Source organism: Epinephelus fuscoguttatus, linkage group LG23 (genome assembly GCF_011397635.1).
Source record: "Epinephelus fuscoguttatus linkage group LG23, E.fuscoguttatus.final_Chr_v1".
Lineage (NCBI taxonomy): Eukaryota > Metazoa > Chordata > Actinopteri > Perciformes > Serranidae > Epinephelus > Epinephelus fuscoguttatus.
The window spans coordinates 33,186,510-33,207,564 of record NC_064774.1 but is presented as its reverse complement, the minus strand read 5'-3'; the positions used below and the strand labels follow the sequence as shown (position 1 = coordinate 33,207,564).

At 39.9% G+C, this 21,055-nt stretch overlaps 1 protein-coding gene across 4 annotated transcripts in view; it reads left to right on the top strand.

Moving 5' to 3' along the window:
* The window catches only part of frem1a (Fras1 related extracellular matrix 1a), a 69,682-nt gene that overhangs the window by 29,336 nt on the left and 19,291 nt on the right, over nt 1–21,055 (top strand). For 3 of the 4 annotated variants that reach the window (XR_007448643.1, XR_007448642.1, XM_049568801.1), the window contains exons 15-26: nt 1,414–1,507; nt 1,626–1,878; nt 4,699–4,902; nt 5,293–5,478; nt 7,496–7,692; nt 7,806–8,016; nt 9,982–10,126; nt 10,223–10,364; nt 13,085–13,280; nt 13,405–13,669; nt 16,553–16,970; nt 20,845–21,046. Coding sequence is in view for 1 of the 4 variants with exons in the window: in XM_049568801.1 (XP_049424758.1) it covers nt 1,414–1,507; nt 1,626–1,878; nt 4,699–4,902; nt 5,293–5,478; nt 7,496–7,692; nt 7,806–8,016; nt 9,982–10,126; nt 10,223–10,364; nt 13,085–13,280; nt 13,405–13,669; nt 16,553–16,970; nt 20,845–21,046 (2,513 nt within the window). In the remaining 3 variants the exon portion in view is untranslated. Of the gene's footprint in view, nt 1–1,413; nt 1,508–1,625; nt 1,879–4,698; nt 4,903–5,292; nt 5,479–7,495; nt 7,693–7,805; nt 8,017–9,981; nt 10,127–10,222; nt 10,365–13,084; nt 13,281–13,404; nt 13,670–16,552; nt 16,971–20,844; nt 21,047–21,055 lie in introns of those variants that run through there. The other variant, XR_007448644.1, reaches the window with a different exon arrangement.

Genomic DNA, 21,055 nt, shown 5'->3' with positions numbered 1-21,055 from the left:
GACCATGCACTGATCAAATTACATATAGATTTACGTTCTAATGAAGGTAAAGTTGGGAGGTGGAGACTAAATACAAGTCTATTACAAGAGGAACAGTTTGCAAAAAAACTTGGTGGGGATATCAAGGTATTTTTAGATATGAACAGAGGAACAACAGAAAGATTAGCTACTGTTTGGGATGCACTCAAGGCGTTTGGGGGAAATGTATAGCTTATAGTCCATGGAAGGAAAAGGACAATGAGGAAAAAGTACAACTATTGGAAAAGGAAATAGTTTAATTCAAGAGGCATTTAGCTGAACAATACAATGAAGAATGTTTCAGGAAAATCTGTCAACTAAAATTTGAGTTTCATGAAATATATAAAAAGGCAGAGTATTCACTATTTAGGCTCAAAACAAATTTTTATGAAAAAGGTGAAAAAACTGGACGATTAATGGCAAGACAACTATAATGCCTGGATTCAAATAATACTATTGCAGCAATCAAGTTTTCAAAAACTTTTATGAAGATTTGTACACATCCACGTGTTTGGCTAGTGATGAAGACTCTTTCTTCCAGAAGGTAGAGCTACCACAACTTCCTCCAGAGGAAAAGGATAGTCTGGATGCTCCCATAATGGAAGCTGAAGTTAGAATTGCAATTAAGGGTATGAAAACCGGGAAGTCACCAGGTATAGATGGCTTCCCGGTGGAGTGCATGTACTATAAGAAATATGTTGATATTCTTTGTCCATTTCTCACAGAGGTTTTCCAAGAAGCGTTTCAATATGGCTCACTCCCAGAAAGTCTTAGCAAGGCCATTATATCATTGATACACAAAAAAAGACAGGGATTCAATGGACCCAGCCAATTATAGACCCATAAGCCTAATAAATGTTGATTGCAAAATATTGTTCAACACATTAGCACTAAGATTACAAATATAACAAACAAATATATTTTTAGAATATTAAAAACTGGCCTAATGACTTGTGTACAGACAATTCTAAGGAGTTTCGAGGAGCCTCGAATTCCCACACTGAGTATGTGGAGAACTCAGATGATGGAAACTGTGGCATGTGAGAAAATGTTGGGGAGATTAAATTGTCAAAATGGCATGACAAAAGAAAAATTGGACGGTTTTGGTGGACAGATATGTTGAGTCGCCTACCTACCTGCCTGTCTTGTTTTTGTTCTATTTGTTTTCAGAACTCTTTTTATTCACCTCCATTCTGTTTGTTTTGTCTGTTTGTACGTTTTTTTGTTTTTTTGTTTGCAATAATGAAAATTTAATTAAAAAAAACTTGATGAAGTGATGATATTTTTGGTGGTTGAAGGCCAAAGGTCAACGTTTAAAAAACAAAAAACAAAAAACCCCACTGTGTTTATTTCATCACTCAGCAAATCTTGATTTTGACTGTCATTGTCAATCAGGTACAATCACGACAGCTCAGAAACCATAGAGGACTACATTGAATTCATTGCAACAGATGGCACCAATTCCGTCAGTTTTGTCCTGCAAGTGAAGGTAATAGAAATAGACAGCCTTATGGCTTTACACTCTTGGTCCTTCTTTGCAGTCAGATAAAGAAAAGTAAAAACAACCATTCATTGTTTTAGTAAAGTGACTTGCATGTCATCTCCAGGTGATGCCTATCAACGATGAAGTCCCTGTGTTGGTTGCTGGTTTAAAACCAGTTCTCAGCTGTGCAGAGGGACAGGAAATAGTCATCACCGCTGAGTATATCTATGCGACTGATGCTGACAGCGACAACAGCAGCCTGGCCTTCCTGATAGCGCGGCAGCCATATCATGGTGTGGTGCTCCGAAACTCAGTTGTAGTGGATCGCTTCATCCAGGCAGACATCACTGCAGGGATCATCACCTACAAACACACAGGTGAGCAGCGGAGAGTGGGCTGAAAGGGTAACTTTTTTTTTTTCCTATTTTCCTAATCTGAACAGCAATTTTTGAAATTGTTCCAGTATTGAGTGACTCCACTGCAGCAAGCAGTGGCAAAACAGGCTGCAATGTTATCCCTGTGGTCAATTGAGCAGCATCAGTGTACATCCATTAAAAGATTGCTGCTGTGCCTGTCAAAGTTATGGAAAGGATCCCTATAAAGATAGACCTCTTTTTTAAGGAGTAAGATCCTTTTGGTTCAACCAGTAAAGGCCCAAAATCGCAATCGCCAAACGTACCAAACTCCATCGAAATAAACAGTAATTTTATCATCGTAAAACACACTTCAGTCAAAGTCAACAGAAGCAAATCAAAACTCACAAAAGCCACCTTGGTTTGTCTATCCATTGTTCCAACAATCACCAACTCTGGTTCGGTGGAAATAAACCCTCAAGTCACCCAGTAAGATATGAAAATATGCTGGCTTTATAAACACTAAAATTACTGTTCATTTGAATGAAGTCAGGTGTCTTTGGCGATTGCTATTTCAGGACTTTTTCTGGTTAGACAAAAAGTGTTTTACTCTTTAATTAACAAGGTTGACCTCTGTAGGATCATTTTCATAATGTTGTCAGACAGTTAGAGTAATAATCTAAGCCTTTCAGCGGTGAAAACAAACTCTTTTAGTGGAAGTTAATTAATTAAGCAATATCACACGAGAGGGAGTGATGTTGTACCGTGTATCATCACGGCTGTGATTCGGTCATAGACAATTACAGACGTGACGATATACAGTACAACATCACGACCTCGAGTGTGATATTGCTTTTATACAACAGTTCAACAACAGCTTAAACAGCAATGCTGAGTCAGGAAATGTTAACAAAAGGTGATGAAATAAATTGTTTAAGTATGTTATGTAGCTCTTCAATAAAAAAAACAGTTCCCCCAGTCTTTTGCCAGGCAATGCAGCACACACGCCAGGAACTCACAAGCTACTTTGTATTTACACTGATCTGCAACTGTGTAACTTCAGCCACTTCAGTGGATGAAACGTTGAAATTGATTGGTATAACAATATAGTGTCAGTTTGCGTCAATGTAGCGAGTGTGACAGTTGGTTAATTAATGGTTGTAGTTATAGGCTATTTATAACACCTGTGAGTGGCGTGATTTTACTGTTACATGTCCCAGTGATGTTGTACTCTTTATCAGCACTCATGGAATGCCTCTCGTCCAATCAAATTACTCGGTCGGAACTAATTGTTGTATAATACTGCTCAATTACCAACAAGGATAGAACCCATTTTGCTTCTGCTGGCTGCAGCAGTCTCTCTCAATACTGTACTTCAAAACTTGTTGTTCCCATCAGTCACTTAGACTCAAAAACATTGGAAAATAGGGGTCTGGTTGGAAAGTACCGTAGTTACCCTTTAACATCTATGTTCTGGGACCAATTGACAGCATAACCACTGTCTTTGGGCTCAGGCATTGCTGAATTAATATAGGTTTGTTAATTAAGCAACATTACTTCAGTGATGCATGCAGACCTCAGCGCAAGCACCTCGGTCCTGACTGCATGACTATCGTGACACAAATGACGTTAAAGCACACTGGCTGGTGTAATATTGCTATTATACAACTATTACTGACAAAATAAAATGTACAATCAAAATGTATTCATGCTGAGGGGCAATTAAGTCTAAAAAAACCCCAACGTTTTGCAACTGTTGTCTTCACTTCCATGGAAATATTGACTAATAACTGTAAAAGAATCAGTCATGTTAGTAGAGTCCTATATGTAATGAAACCTAGTTTACTACTCCAGCAAGTAGGTCGAACCATAGTAAAGACCAAAGATCTTTTTCCCAAACTAAATAAAAACAAGATACAAGGCACACTCCTTCATTAATGGGGCGGTCAAGCAGGAATCAACACCATAAATAATATGAATTAATTAAAGAAGTTGATTTAATGAATACGAAGACTACCTCATTTAATCTGATGAGTCACTTAGCCTTTATAAGTATGTTGGAGAATTTGTGGTTAAGTTAAAGTCCTGAGATTGTTTTATTTAAGGTAATGTTTCTATAAATGTTACCATAACAGTTGCAAGAAACAGACTATAGTAAGCATTTGTCAAATCATTTGTTTATAAGATATCCTAATAACCCATTTTAGATGGCTTTTGCTTAGCAGATTTTCCAGGTCATTTGAAATAACCAACAAAAAATGTGTCAGATATATCAATTTAATACATGTTTACCAGTGTGTTTCTATTTACATATTAGGCCATATAATATGTCAGGATTGTGAAGAGTTTTTCTATACATTTTAAGCCCATAAACATGAACACATACAGTATGTGTGTGTCCAGTATGTACCAAAGCAACAGCAACAGTAACCATATATTACTGATCTATTGCTGTCACCCACCTGCATTATTCACTTATGAATCAGGATTGGGTGACATCCAAGTTTGCTTTACATTTTAACTGCATGTTATTTATCCATCTTCATGGGCTAATGTGCATTTTTATGGTATATTCCTGTTATAAAGTAAATAGGAAAAAAATGGAATTGCTGATTTGTTTTTTTAAACTCCTTGTGATTTTTGCCTTCGTTTGATGGGAGCTTATAGTTGCTCCATTCTTTGTATTAAGCAGTATGGTTGAGCTCATTGTCAGCATTCAGAGCTCTACATGCATATCACCTGGGCAGTAAAGTTAATATCTTGGAGAGATAAACAGGTACAACACAACACAACACAGTACAGTAGGGACTGTCTCTTAAAGTACTTTGTATATTGTTTTTGTAGGACTAGAGATCGGACTCACTCCTCGCCATGACACCATCACCTTTGTTATTTCTGACGGAGAAACAGAAAACTCTCCTCTATGCTGTGTTGAAGAAAATCCCTTCAGGACCAGAGACATGACTCGGCTTCGTGACAGTCTGCCTGTGTATGACCTCCACATCACAGTGTTTCCAGTCGACAGCCAACCACCTTCTCTAACAACAGGTGGGCTGTTTGTAAGTCAAATGGTGCCCTGAGAACCAGCTTTGAACTACAATGTACCATACAAGTACATACATTTTACAAAATAACATACTCAAACTTCAGATATGTGTATTTCCTGCAAAGTTCATTTCAACATGTCTACCATGGGAAAGGTCAATAAGCACAATGGTTTTTAAAAATGACAACATGGATATCTGTTTATATATGTTAATATTTTATTGAACAAACAAAATTAATTTGATTTATGTGACATAATTAACTTACAAATTAAGTTAAAAAAGAAGTCAGCAGGGCAGGAATTTCACAGCTGTCCTCTATGTGCCTACAGTAATACTATGTTATTAGTGTAAGCATGGTGTTTAAGCATGATTTACCTTTTTTTGTTTGTAGGAGACATCTTTACGGTGGATGAAGGTGGGTCTGCCCCGATCACTGCATCTCATTTGAAGGCCTCAGACGTGGACACTGTCCTGGACAAACTGGTGGTCAGTCTGATATCTCCACCCCAGTTTGGCTACATTGAAAATGTCCTGCCCAGTCCTGGCTTTGAGAAAAGCAACACAGGCATAAGCATAGGTAAGCATTATCATTAGATAGGGGAAACAAAACACAATATGTCATGTGTTTTTATGCTTTTGCGCTGGGGATAGCCGTAGCCTGAGGTATTATGTTTTCCATTGTCTGTCCATCTGTCGGTCCATCTGTCTCATTCTCATGAACACAATATCTCAATAATGTCTTGAGGGATTTTCTTCAAATTTCACACAAATGTCAACCTTAAGGCAGATTTATACTCATGTTGCAGCCCTATGCAGAGCCTTCAACGTAGCCTACACACGTGGCTTACGCTGTTGTCAGCATTTATACTTCTGCGGTGGTGTGTCTGTGTCACTCTGCAGTTACACTTCCAAAACACTGGGGGTGGGGGTTCTGTGAAGTGCTGTAAAGTTTAGTCGATTTAATTAAGACAATTTCAAGGGCACAAATTGGCTTCATTGTAACTCACGGGATTCATAAACAAATAACTTTTCTTTTGCCTTACACATTTTCCCCACAACTACAGCATGCTAATGTATTAGCACAAGCCTATAGTATTGTATGAATAAACCTAGCGACTGGCAGACATTTCCTCTACTCATATGAAGCCAGGGACAACAGCAACATTCAGCAAAGGTAACATTACAAATTCAGCTCCATTACAACTCACAGGGTTCCCTGACAAAACAACTGTCTTATACTAAACATGTTATCTAAACAAATACAACATGCTAACATTATTAGCACAAGCCTACAGCATTTTACACTGTGTTAATAAGCCTAGCGACTAGCTGAGATTTCCTCTATTCATTTGAAGCCAGGATAAATCACAAACAAGAATTAATATGCTATTTTGTTGGGACATTACTGTCTTTACAATTTATTCTTTGAGTGAAATAAAAGTAAATAAAACCTTTGTTTCCATTGAGGGAAAAGGTTTTCAGCTTACAAAAATAGACAGAAGGTGCACATCAGGCTACAGCTTTTCCAATAGGTACAGCGTCATTTCAATGCTGGAATATGCTGCTTTAGACTCTAGGAATAACTGATTGGATTTTCGGGTCATAGGTCAAAGGTTAAGGTTACTGGGACCTAATTGATCTCATAGAGGGTTAACTCAACTCACAGATATCACGAGAATGCCTTGAGGGATTTGTTCCCCAGACTCAAGGATTATCTAATTCCATTTTGGTGGTCAAGGTCAAGGTGGTCAAGGTCACTGTGACCTTGTGTGTCCAATTCTTGTCAATACGATATCTCTAGAACACATGGAGGGATTTCTTCAAATTTGGCACAAACATCCTCTTGGACTCAAGGATGAACTTATTAGACTTTGTGGTCAAAGGTCAAGGTCAGTGTGACCATACCTCCATCTCATTTTATGAACGTAATATCTGAAGAAGGCCTTGAGGGAATTTCCTCAAATTCAAATGATTCTAACTGGTTGTTAGAAAATCAGGCATGTGATCATTAACTAGCCCCGTCGCAGCTGCCCAACCCTGTATGCCTGCCCGCTTGCCTTACTGTTCTTGACTGTCTCCTTGTGTGTTTACCTGTGCAATGCATAATCGTGTGTTGGCTTTGCTTTGTCCCTGTACCTAATGTTTATTACCTGCTCTGCTTAGTGTGTGTGTGTGTGTGTGTGTTGCCTGCATGACCATCTGCATGCTAGTCCGACTGTACTCTGTGTCACCTGACCGTGTGATGTCCTTGTATTGCCCCTAGATCTTGTGGTTACACTCTTTAATTTAGCTATAACTGCATGTGTAACTAGATGCATGAATGTCCTTTTAAATATCTGGCCACTATTCAAAGTCATTTTTCAGGAACAGAAGGGGAGACATTTGGTCAGATACTGAATTGGTGATACTAATCTGGGGTGTCCACCTTGTAACTGTGCTGATTGTATAGATTTTCTGTGCTGTCAGAAGGAAGATGTGTGTGAAGCATCCGTGTTTTCACAGACTTGTAACCGGTAAGAGCAACTTTACAGTTTTGTGGAGGCATATAGCCGCAAAGTGGTAATTCTAGTTCTGTCTAACCTTTTCCTCCCCAGCTTCCTTTTCATACAAAGACATCATTGACAGTAATGTGAACTACGTCCAGTCCAGACACCAGAGGATGGAGCCCACAGCTGATCAGTTCATGCTCTGTGTATCAGACGGCAAACGAAACTCTGCCCATGTTCCCTTCTACATTATTATTAACCCGACAAATGATGAGATCCCACAGTTTGTGACTCGGAACATCACAGTAAGTTTTTATGGTCAGTCTCACTACTGAAGACAAAATTAAACACTCCCATCAGATATTGCTACAAGGTGCTCTTCATTAATCAGTGTTCATTGATGTTCTTCTCTGACGAGGTACAAGAAGGAGAAATGAAGCAGCTGGACTCATCAGTTCTACATGCGATGGATCTGGATGTCCCCAAGAACAACCTGCTCTTCAGTGTGGTCAAAGCTCCGCAGCATGGCAGCATCATCAGCCACAGCAGTGAAACACCAGTCCACACAAGACGAGAGACCAGTCCTCAATCCCCTGTGGCCGACTTTACAATGACAGATCTTTCAAATGGTACTTTTTTTACATCTTACTATATAATGACGAAAACTCTGACTGTGGGTGTGTCTGTGTGTCTTTTCCACATTTTTTCTCCTCACTGACTTGGTCAATCCATGTGAAATTTGGCACAGTGGTAGAGGGTCATGGGAGGATGCGAATGAAGCATTATTACATCAGTTGGCCAAAGGGGGACGCTATAGCAACCAATTGAAATTACAAACTTTGAATTGGCATATCTCATGCCCTGTATGTCGTAGAGACATGAAACTTTGCACAGAGATGCCTCTCCTCATGAGGAACAAATTTGCCTCAAGAAACCATAACTTCCGGTAGACACTTAAAATCGATCTCTTCCTAGGAAGTTTGACCGATCTGCATGAAACTCAGTGAACATAATCTAGGGACCAATATCTAAAGTTCCCTCTTGGCAAAAGTTGGAAAACTTACTAACACTGAGCTTCTATAAGGCAATGAATATTGCAGAGGGCGTGGCTCATCACATAAAGGTGTATAACATCTCAAGGGTTTCTTTGATCACCAAACATCAAACAAAATGGGGGCGCTAGAGAGCTAATTTCTTATCTAGGCCTAACTGCCATATCAATTTTTACTAAACTTGGAAGATATGTAGAACAGGACGCCTCAAGGTGACTGGAGAAATTTAACTCTAATTGGCAACTGGGTGGCGCTATAACAACAGAAAAATGCTTAAAAATGGCTAAAATTCGACTGATCGCTGTGGCTCCCCCTGTGGCTAATGTTGTTTTTTTTTTCTTTCTAATTTTTGGTGTGACTAAGTCACAGTATGGTATGCTGTACATTATTACGGAAACTGTCAGTCAGTCGTTGTTTTTCTACTCACTCACTGGTCAATCTATGTGAAACTGTACATAGGCATTGAGGATTGGCATAGGTAGAAGGTGACAAAGCTACCAATGGGTATGAAATAGTATCAGTGTAAAGCTGTTAAGTTCAGTGATTATTAATCTGCTGTGGGTCACACCTTGTCTCAGTGTAGCTGTGGTCCGATTTAAGTCATTTAATTGCTAATGTTGCATTTTTGTCCTATGGGAAAGATGGCATTTGAGTTTCCCGCTAAAAATGAACACTCCTCTCAGCACTCAGATATTAAAGAAAAATGTACACATTCATACAACCTGAGTCTAACTTAGTCTTAGTTGCTCAGTCTAACAAAATGATCAGTTCAGACCAAAGATTAGATAGAACGTCGCAGAGAAAAGTTGCAGCGGTGTGAACTGACTTCTTTTTTCTCCTTAGAAATTTTTTTGCAAATTTCCATAAGATGGTACATTGTAGAGACATGAAATTTTCACCAGTGAGTGGAAATTGTGTGCAACGCTGCTCAAAAAAATGTGACACCAATCGACCAGATGGGGGCGCAATAATTAATGCCCAAAAATTCAACTTTTGAAAGATAATGCCCCTCACACCGTAAATCACATTGACTTGAACTTGACACACAAGTGCAGCTTAATGTGCTCTTCAGAAATCAACACAAGAACCGTGTGGGACCACTACTAAAATTTTATGGCAGTTACAATTTTTTGAAAAACACACCTCTAAACCATAGGTCCAATTTGTACCAACTTTTCTGAGGATCATTATTCGACCAAACTGCCTGATGAAGATGTGTGTGAAGCATCCACATTTTAGAATGTGCAGCAACATATTTAAAGCACGAACTTCTGTCATGGCTACATATGCAAGTAGACAGTGTTTATATTCAGGTTTGGACAAACATGGATGTAAACTGTAACTGCAACTTGATTGATACGCAGAAGTGTACATTTGCGAGGTGGTAATTATTACATCAGCCATTGGCTACGTGTCCACAACTCCTAAAGTGCTATAATGACAGGAAATAAAAGTAAGTATGCAGGCCTGTGTTGAGTAATAGGAAGTCACTATTACATCTTTCTATGATTCAAATAAATGTGTAAGATCATTTGCTGTCAGGTATGGATCTGATGTACATGCACGATGACTCAGAGAATATGGAAGACAGTTTTACAATCCAGTTGTCTGATGGCATGCACCAACTCCAGAGACAAGTGATGGTGAAAGTGCTGCCAGTCAATGATGAGGAGCCTCATGTCATCAGGTTAGAATGACATCTTCACTGCACTTCTGTTTAAAGTAAGTCATCGCATCAATGTGGGAAAGTCGCTGAACCTCGTCTCAATGTTCTGTCCTTCAGAAACAATGGACTGCAGGTGGAGCCAGGAGAAGTCAGGCTCATCTCCAGTGTTACACTGTTTGCACAGGACAGTGACACCCCTTCCTCAGAGGTCATGTACATGTTTGAGACTGTTCCTACACAAGGACTTCTCCAGCTTAAGGTTGGTGCAGTGCTGTAAAACTTTTGTGAGTCGCACCAAATATTTTGACATCACACTGAATAATCTGTCTGTATCCAGTATATCCTTGGTGCCTCTGCTCCACAGAAATAGTAGCAGACACTGCAGTAAATGATAAGGGCTTTTACCTTTTAATCACCAGGAAGTCTAATGCCAAATGACAAGATGAATGATCTTTAAAGATTTACAACAACTTCTGACAGTGTGGGTTAATGAAAATGATCTCATCTACAATAATTCCTAAAAATAAAGCTGACACTGACTTTAGTATATTTCATATGTCATAAGGATGGATATACTCCCTCTATGATAAAAAAACACAAAACAAATCAGCTTATAAAATTTAAAGATCATATACTTTGGAATTGCAGTAATTATAGTATAGTATTATTGATGGATAATGTGTTTGTGTAAAATAAAAGATGTAAGATGATGACAAAAAATCCACAGAATAGGCCTCCCCTCAGTTCTACTGAGTGTTGTAGCCTCTTTTAGGTCATTGTTGTGTTTGTTTTTTTTCAGGCCCATAAACATCACTTTCCTCACTTTTTTGTGAAAAGTTTTGATAAAGCTATTGTACACTACCTGCTGAGCAGACAGACACAGTGAGAGACTAGCTTGTGAACACAGTGGAGCATTTAGCAGCTAAAGTAGCTAGAAGTAGAAGTTTTTCTCAAGAGTTGATGGAGACCAATGTTTTGGCATTGCTTTTTCTGGTAGTGAATAGTAAGAATGTTGTTGAACTGAGGAATTACATTGTGTAACAACCCAATTGCCAGAAAAAAATGTCAACACTGTACATTTCTGTACAATTATTATGTAGGGGATACACTGAAACTTTGAGTTTGAATAATACTGTGGTTAATGTGATTAGGTATAGGCTCAAAATCCACTTATATATGGTTAGAAACATGTTTGGGCATAAGGGGAGACATCCCAGGTGAAAACATAGTTCAGTCTGGAACACCTTAGTCAATGAAAACTTTATTTCCATTCGTGGTATTATATTTGGCAGTATGGCTCTGTTCTGGGGCCTCTCTGCCCTTCCACGCACCTATGTAGAATGTCCAAGGCAGAGAGAGCGAATCCCTCTGTCCTTCCATGTGTATACGAAGAAAGCCTGAGGCAGAGAGCAAACTTCCCTGCCTTCCCATGTGCCTACATGGCAAGCCTATGGCAGGGAGAGCAGCAGCAATGACCTCCCAGGAACAGAACAGAGCAAGCATCAATGACAAACAGAAATGACACAGATAAGTCAGGCACAGCATTAAAAGGAGAAGCTGGGGTGGAGGCCGGTTGCAAAGCGGCTCACAGAACAGTAGGCATGACTGAGGCAGTTTGAAAAGGGAGTCCTGAATGAGATTTTCCAATTGGTTGCATAGAAAGGAATCATGTGATCTATCAGCTGACTCCCTTCATCAGTCAGCTGATCCATCTTTTGACTGGGCTGCTTGAGATCAGCTGATGTAGCTGGGATGTGAGCTGAACTTGACATTATGTCCTGCCTGAACTAACACTGAGCTCTTTTTTTAATGCACTGGTCAATTTTGAGTTTTTGGGCTATTTTGCTTCCATATATTCTATCAGACTATTGGAAAGAAAAATGTCCAAAATACCCATTTAGGTGTTGATTTTAGTTCAGATTTCTGCTCCTGAAATTTATGCAAAATGCGCATGTTTTATTCGATAATGAATAATTTGCATATTTAAACTTTACATTTCAGAAAACATGCAATACAAAAATAATAGTCTTAATACAAATAATCAGCTGGGCAAGTTTAATGGTGATATCAATTAGTTTAAATTTTTACCCTATTGAAATGTCTTATTTATTGTCTAAAATGTGTGGAATTTTACAATGCATAACTTTAAAGGCCATTTTACAAAGGGGTTTATTCATTTGTCATTCACAGCTTGATCTACAGAACATTCTATTCCTAAAAACGTGGAAGAAAAAAAATTTTTTATGGCTGTTGACAGAATGTTCTGATTGATGGAGCAATAAAAAGAGATATCCAAAATTCCCTCTGATTATTCCCTTTGTCTCTAAAATGACAACACGTGAATTAAGAATTTTGAACCAGGCTTTATAATTGTAGGATTTTTTTGCCCTAGAAATGTATGCAAATTAGTGCATGTTCAATTAGATAATGCTTCATTTGGATATTTAAAACATAAAATTTCAACATGTATTTTATAAAATTATTGCATAACTATAAGTAATCAGCTGGTGAAGTTTCATGGTGATGTCTTTAGGGTTGCAATGGAAAGGGATTTTCACGGTAAGATAACTGTCTCAGAAAATATTGCAGTTTCACGGTATCACAGTATTACAGAATTATTATTATTATCAGTCAGAATGATTAAAGATTAAAGTTCCACTGATTGTCACACACCTGAGTGTGTGAAATTTGTTCTCTGCATTTGATCCATCCCCTGAGGGAGCGCTCGGGAATCATGTTAGTTAGTCTATCTATTAGTCTATTAGTTAGTTAAATTAGTTAAATTTTACCCAATACACCTGGGGTGTCTCCCCTTACAAAAAGGGAAGTATCAGTGTTTATTAAATTCGGGTAGAAGTCACATTCCTTTGGGATGTGTGCACTGTAACATTGGGTTGTTAGTAGTAGCTTGCACTGTAACATTGGGATTACGCTGTAAACATTGTTTTGATACTAGGAGGTGTTGTGCTCCTGTCTCAGGAAGCTCAGGACTGGGTGACACTGACAGTGGGGAGAAACTGCACCCAGGAGATGGTGGACCTGAACCTTCTGCGCTACGTGCACACGGGTCAACACGGTGCTAAAACACAGGACTTTTTTGTCTTCTACTTGTTAGATGGAAAGAATCAATCACCCCCACAGCACTTCTACATCTCTGTCAAAGATCTGGAGAAAGGTACTAGAACTCACTCTGAAATTCTTCACTGGACATAGGTTTGGGTGTGCGTCAGTGTCAGTTCATACTGATGGGGTCCCAGTTCTAACATAGACTTTATTTTCTCCTCCATCATGATTTTCAGGAAACATTGCCCTCTTTGTGAAGCCAGTGAACGTGAGCTGTGGAGATCGTGTGGTTCTCACAACAGATGTGCTGCTGGCCACAGATGGCACGGAAAAGCCAGAAGAGCTTCTGTTTATCATCATCAGCCCTCCTGCTCATGGACACATAGAGTACATTAAACATCCTGGACTGGCCATCTCAACCTTCAGCCAGATGGACATAGCAGCCAACCTTGTGGCTTACGTGCATGACAACCGAGCAGTCGCACCCAAAGAAAGCATTCAGTGAGTCTAGAAGCCATGAAACCAGTTAAGATTGTGAATTTCCATAATTATTTTCTTATCTAACATGGATCTGATGTTTTTGGGTGTAAGAATTTCCATTTATGGTTCAGAATTGGATCCTATGCTAACAACATGGTACAGCATTACCATTAACCTTTATCACAGGGTTTTACTTCAAATCTCCTAAAAAAAAGTACAAGCGGACTCCATGTTTTGGTAATGTGCTCAAAATGAACCAAATCATTTTCAATGTCTTCACTCATCTGATATTGTGGAATTTTTGGCTCAGTATATTGCCTCCACTCTGGCCTTGACTGGTCAGATCTGCCACTACCATCTTGAATCTGGACCGAGTGTGCTTCTGATGGGGTTTCCTGGTGCACACACTGGGGTACTGGTGTTGGCAGTTCAAGTCTGGGACTACTCGCCGTTACTGTGCTTGGGATTGTGCTTTGACCAAACCAGTTTCCCCTCCCCCTAGGTGTATTATTCACATTAAAACCACAATCAGCATATTTTCCAACCAGAAACACCATTTGCAGCTCCCTAAACTCAAAATATATATAAAGCAAAATATTCTGTATTTTCATAAATGTTCTCCTTTTAACCATCAGAAGTTATTTACAGCGAAAGTTAACTTTACAAACAGGAAATGTAATAATGCAGGTAATATGATCAAGAAAATTGGTGAGAACAGTCTAATTAACAGAGCAAACCGTTGCAGCCCTGTTTAGCAAACCAAACTCAGACACCGGGCAACAGCGGGATCAATATGTAACACACTTCCACATGGTGGTAATACAATGACGGTGTGAATATATGCATATGGTGGTAAAATTAACCAAGTGGGCACCCTTGGCTGCATTACAGACACAGAGAAGGAAATAGGGATAACCGCAAGCTTTTTAAATGACTTGGTGAAGACAGGGGAAGAAGAGCAGGGACTAGGAAATGAATGCAACTATCCAGGAATACCATGACAATTAAATCTTCCTCAGCCATCACTCCTGGTATAATGTTGACACCATACTAGCTCAGCTGAACTAGCTTTAGCACCTTTGCAGTTCAGGAACTTAATCTGTAACCATAGCAACCTGCATGCCATTACCTGAACAGGTGTTTGGCTCTTGCTTAAGACTTAACTTTATTTTATAAACCTGAATGGTTCCGATTATTGTGCTTAAAAAGGCGACGGTGGAACTTACTTTTCATGCACTGATTGGTAGCTGAGTAAAAGAACCAACAATGGAATGAAAGCAGTGGCACACAATGGCATCCGGTGTCCAGAACCATGTTGTAGTTTTTCCATTTGCATCAGTGTGTGAATGTAATCTCTTCTTTTTCTAGAATTGTTTCCATTCTCTGCACGATTTGGCTATGTGTTGTATCCTGAATTCTACAGGATAAAGAGTCTAGAAAAGTTTATTGGCATTAATCCTGATACCACGTTTGGCAAAGCAATATGTTAGACCAGCTGATAGGTTTCATATATAACATATCAGATGTTATCATTACCTAAAAGAAGATATGCTTGTGGGTAGAGCTCCCTGGAGACAAGTGACCGGTAGGGATGGAACTAAATCCAATCAGGTTGCAAGAGGAGAAATTTGTATGTTTTTATTTGCTCCAGTTGCTCCAGTCTCTTCATCCAGAATAATCTTGTAATCACCTGCTCTAAAATCAGCTGTGTAGGTTGTGCACACTCACAGAAACACACACCAAATTTAGAGGAAAAAGGTCTGTGAGCAATACAGTGAATCTGAGATTTAAAGGGAAATTTCAGTTTATTTCAACCTGTCTCCTATTGTCCTAAATTTGTTTCAAGTGACTAGTGACATAAAAATAATTGTTAGCATGTTAGCTGTTAGCCTAGATACAGCTGGGGTGCATAGTAGCGTCAGACCTGTTAAAACGTAAGTGAACGGGCAACCTTCAAGTGCAAAGTTAGTCCACTAAACAAACTTTTTTTCCACAAAGACCGCCTCATATCGTTAGGATAAATGTCAGAGAACATAGAGAAAACGACATGTAAACGTGTTGTCTTACCTTACCAGTGTGCTGCCATGTTTGTTTATCATCTAGCTCTGCTTTCCAAAGCGCAGCCGAAATATCGCGAGAACAAGCAGCGATCTCATAACGTGCCAGAACAAGCAGCAACAGCTGGAAGGATACACTGACAAAGAGCTTCGTGAAATTGAAGAACGGAGGAGGAGAGAGAGAGAGGCGCAACAGGTAGAGGACGAATGGCTGCTGCAAGGCTGCGTAGCTCTGGAGATTGGTGGTGTACCTGTGAATGCTGTGCCCCAATGCCCACAGAAGAGGAATGCCTCTGTTGCAAGGAATGGGACAGGTTGCAGCCTTGTTTTCAAGGTCGGGATGTGAATCGAGGACGAGACACCTCCACCTGGAGTAACGTTAGCATCCAGCTGGCGAGATATATTTTGGCTGCGCTTTGGAAAGCAGAGTTAGAGGGATAAACAAACACGGCACCACACCGGTAAGGTAAGACAACACGTTTACATGTCATTTTCTGTATGTTCTCTGACATTTATCCTAATGATGTGAGGCGGTCTTTGTGGAAAAAAGCTTGTTTAGTGGACTAACTTTGCACTTGAAGGTATGCCCGTTCACTTACGTTTTAACAGGTCTGACGCTACTAATGCACCCCGGCTGTATCTAGGCTAATGGCTAACATGCTAACTATTATTTCTATGTCACTAGTCACTTGAAACAAATTTAGGACGATAGGAGGGAGACAGGTTGAAATAAACCGAAATTTCCCTTTAAAAAGTGTTCAAGTGAACTTATGATTCATAGCCTTTCTGTGAATTGATCCCATTTGTTCAGACATCCTAACAGCCAGTCTGTTGTTTGTTTTGGCAGGTTTGTGGTGAGTAATGGTAAAACCAGCCGAAATGGAAGCTTTGAGATTGCCGTGGAAATGGTGGATCGCGTCCTGCCCTCTCTGTCCTCCAATAAAGGCCTCTCAGTCCCACAAGGCTCCACCATGATCCTGGGTCCTGACTGTCTGCTCATGTCCGACCCTGACACTCCACCAAGCGCCCTGACCTTCGTCCTTCTCCAGCCTCCACAGTATGGCAGGCTGCTTTTAGGCGGTAGCACACTGACTGCTGGCTCAACCTTCACCCAGAAAGACATACAAGAGTTGGACATAACATATAAACATGATGGGGGACCATCACAGATTGACAGATTTGCCTTTACTGCCTCTGATAGCACCAGTCGGGGTTTCCTGCTGGATGGGCAGTTACAAACAGAACCTATGTTCTTCACCATTCAGGTAAGTAATAAAGGGCAGAATTGTTCAATTAACTGAAACTCTCAAGAAACTGCAACTGGTCACAGCTTTTTAGTATGGCTGGATAGAGGGTACGTTGTGTATCCTGGAGATCCTAGGTCTGTGAGCCAATGGGAAGAGAGTACCATACCCAGTTGCGTTGCGCCATTTACTTCAGCAGCTTTTTCTTCCATAAGAAAAGTACTATATTTGGGTTATATTTGGGTGTTTGGCTCTGTTTTGGGGCCTCTCTTCCTTTTCTCAGGCGTATATGGAAAGTCTAACGCTAGGGCCACACCGCCCGCGGAAGCGCCGCGAATAGCTTTGAAGCGCCGAGAAGAGAAGGCAGTTTCCTTTCGGCGCCCATGTTAACCGACTGGGTCGTCCACACTGGCCGCGCCGCGCCGGGAAGCTCCGTGGCAGGCTCACGATTTGCAGCGATCAGTTCGGCGTCTGGTCTATTTTCTGCGCGAGCCGCGAGCGAATCTGACAAGCCAGGCAGTGAAAAACAAGAGCTGGGAGCAGAATCGCTTGTCGATGGCGTGGAGAAATACGCGTCTGATGTGAACGGAGGTGCTCCGGCGCGCGCGAGAATTTCGGTGCGCTGCGCTTCCGCGGGCAGTGTGGCCCTAGCGTAAGGCAGAGAGTGTGCACTCCTCTGCCCTTCCATGCACATATGAGGAAAACCTGAGGCGGAGAGAGCAGCAGAGAAAGACCTGCTTGAACTAACGCTTCACTCAATTTAACCAGATGTAGTAATTTTCACAAAGGTTGTATGCACAGCAGCCAATATGGTCGATAGTTACAATGCTAGAAGCTAAAATGTGACACAAATTAAAGGGCAAAATGTCAGCAAATCGATGTTGATGTTATGTTGTACAACAATATGTATATAAAGTTATCTGACATAGAGAGATGAGGTCTAAAGTCCTAAAACTAGAGGCCAAGTTGATGCAATATAAAAGGACATACAAAATAAACATAAAAGCATTGGAGGTAGTAGTTAAATATTTCCATTTAGAACAACATTGCAACACTAGCAGGACATAATATTATTAGCAGCAAAGAAGAGTTTAGTGCTTACATGTGTATGTATCAAACACAAGTTTGCATGTTATATTAAGACGTCCTTACTTAAAATCTGATATTTTTTAAAATTGGGCAGTGATGGAAGTGTTTGTTTTTATGTCTAGTGTTTTGAGTGCTTGTATGATTCAAGTGGTTTCAAAGTGCTACAGTTAGCCTGTGACCAGCTTGTTATACAGTAATTCAGATGTTTGTGAGGAGAACTTTGTGATTGACAGTATCAACAGCTTTCCTGAGGTCAGCAAACACAGCACTTAGAACATCACCCTGATGAAGCAAGGGTTTTATTTTCTCTATAAATAGACAATTTGCCATCTCTGTTGAGTGTTAAGCGCTGAAGCCAAACTGCATTGGGTGGAAAGACGTAGAGCTGTTATTAAGATGGAAAACAATCTGCTCAGCCACCCATTTCTCAGCAACCTCAGATACTATTGGAAGAATACTGATTGGCCTGTAATAACATATGGAGTATGTTTCGCCAGATTTGTAGACTGGAGTGACAATAATAATCACATGATACTTTTTTGTTTGGTTGAGGAAAATAATCCTCACACATGAACACCTCTTTTATTGTTTATGTAGCATAAATGCAATCACCAGAAGTAAAAAGCTAATGTTAGGCTAGAAAAGGCCATGGTCGCATGACTTAATGTCGCCTCCACAGCAAGATTGTAAAGTCGTGTTTGACATGATGACGTTCTGTAGTCTCATTTAGCCACTTGTTAGCTACCACCTTTTTTAAGACACCTAAAAGCTTCAAAATTCATGAGTGGGGTAAGTGATTTACAGTTATACTGTAGAACAAAACATTCAAGTCTCTTTTCCTTGTGTTTATCACAGACTTTATTTGAGGCATAAAAACCCATTCACAAAACCCATCGAGATGAGGGAACCTGGGATGGTAAAATGCTAACTCATTTCCAGGGTTTAGGACTAATTCCAGTACCACTCTTGAAGCTAATTAAGCCAAAACCACCGCGCTGGCAATAGCTGTGGATGGAGGCATTATGTTTTTGGCTTAGCTATCATCCTTCTGTCCAGCCATCTGTCTGTCAATCCATCTGGCCCATTCTTGTAAATGCGATATCTCAAGAATGCCTTGCAGATTTTTTTTTTTTTAAAAAAACAGTCCACTTGGACAGATTCCAGATTGTGGTGAACTTATTAGATTTTGGTGGTCAGAGGTCAAGGTCACTGTAACCTTGCGTCCATTTCATTCTTGTGAATGTGATATCTCAAGAACACCTGAAGGAATTCCTCTTTCCTGATCAGTACGACACTGGACTTTTGCAAGTAAAGGACAGAGGCCCCCTAACACTTAAGGCCCCTGGGCCTGTGCCCTGTAGATGCATTCAGTAATCCATCCATGTTTGGAAGTGATGTTCTCCCAGATTAACACAACTGATCAGTCGTGTGGCTGTCACAATATGCATCATTAGTGCTCTGCTGTATTAGTGTGCGATGAAAAATTAATACAACATTCTACAAATTTAAATTGTTTATCATGGATGACCCAAGAAGCCTAGCTGCTGTGTTAGATTGTCTCAACGATATCAACTGTTGGATGGCCCAAAACTTTCTTCAACTCAATAACTCCAAATCCGAAATCATACTGTTCACTCCGCCAACCTCCACCAGACCCATTTAAAATAGCCTTGGTCCCCTGTCCGTTAACGTCAAATCCGCAGCCAGAAACTTAGGAGTAATATTCGATCCAGACCTCAACTTCCAACCTCATATCAATAAAGTTGTCCAGTCCTGCTTCCATCAGTTAAGAACTATCTCCAAAATCAAACCCAAGCTCCCACATTCTGACTTAGAAAAATAATCCACGCATTCATCTTCTCCAGACTCGATTACTGTAACTCACTCCTCTCTGGCATAAACCATAAATCACTCTCCCGCCTCCAACTGGTCCAGAACGCAGCAGCTAGGCTTCTGACTGGTTTTAACAGACAGCATCACATCACCCCAATCCTAGCTTCCCTCCACTGGCTCCCTGTGTGTTTTAGAATTGATTTTAAGATTATACTGATCACTTTAAAAAGCCCGTCTGGGTCTGGCCCCAAGTTACATAGCAGAAATGTTGACCCCATATGAGCCAGTACGCAGCCTTAGATCCTCGGGCAGGGCCCTCCTGGCCGTTCCAAAGTTGAGACTTAAATCTAGAGGCGACCGCGCTTTTTCCACCAGGGCCTCTCGACTTTGGAACGACCTGCCTGAGGAGATAAGGCTTGCAGAATCAGTAACATGTTTTAAATCTCTTCTTAAAACCTATTTTTATAGACTTGCCTTTATGTGATGTCGTCTTTTTATCTTTTTATTTATTTTTTCTTTTTATTTATTTTATTCTATTCCTTTTAATTGTTTATTTGTTATTCTATTGTCATTATGCAATGTTGTCTTTTTATCCTTCTATTCGTTTGTTTCTAATATTTAGAAATAATAGTTTTATTGCCTTTATTGATCTTATCTCTTTTAACATTCTGTCTTATCATTCTGTCTGTGTTTTGCTTAACTTTACCTCAGTTTGAGCTTAATTTTGTCCTGCTTTTGTTTGCCCTCACTGTTTTGACTCTCTTGCTTTAGATATTCCTGCGTTTGCTTTGTTTGTCAAAGCACTTTGTAAACTTTTGTTTTTAAAGGTGCTATATAAATACAGTTATTATTATTATTATTATTATTATATATACTATGTCACATCATTTCATAGGTCCGAATTTCTTCATTTTCTATGATGTTCACATTAACAAATCTCTGTTTAATTAACAAACTATATTTATAATTTCAGATCAAGCCTTTGGATAAGTCATGTCCTGAGGTAGTGAAACTGCTTCCTCTTTGGAAAGCAGAGCGTTTAGGTGACGGACGATACGGGATCTTTTTGTCATCTCGTGAGCTGAAGGCCCAAGACAGTGATAGCAGAGAAGAGGAGCTGATATTCTGCATTGTCCGCCAGCCCTACTTTGGCTACCTAGAAAACATCACTACAGGTCAGGAAA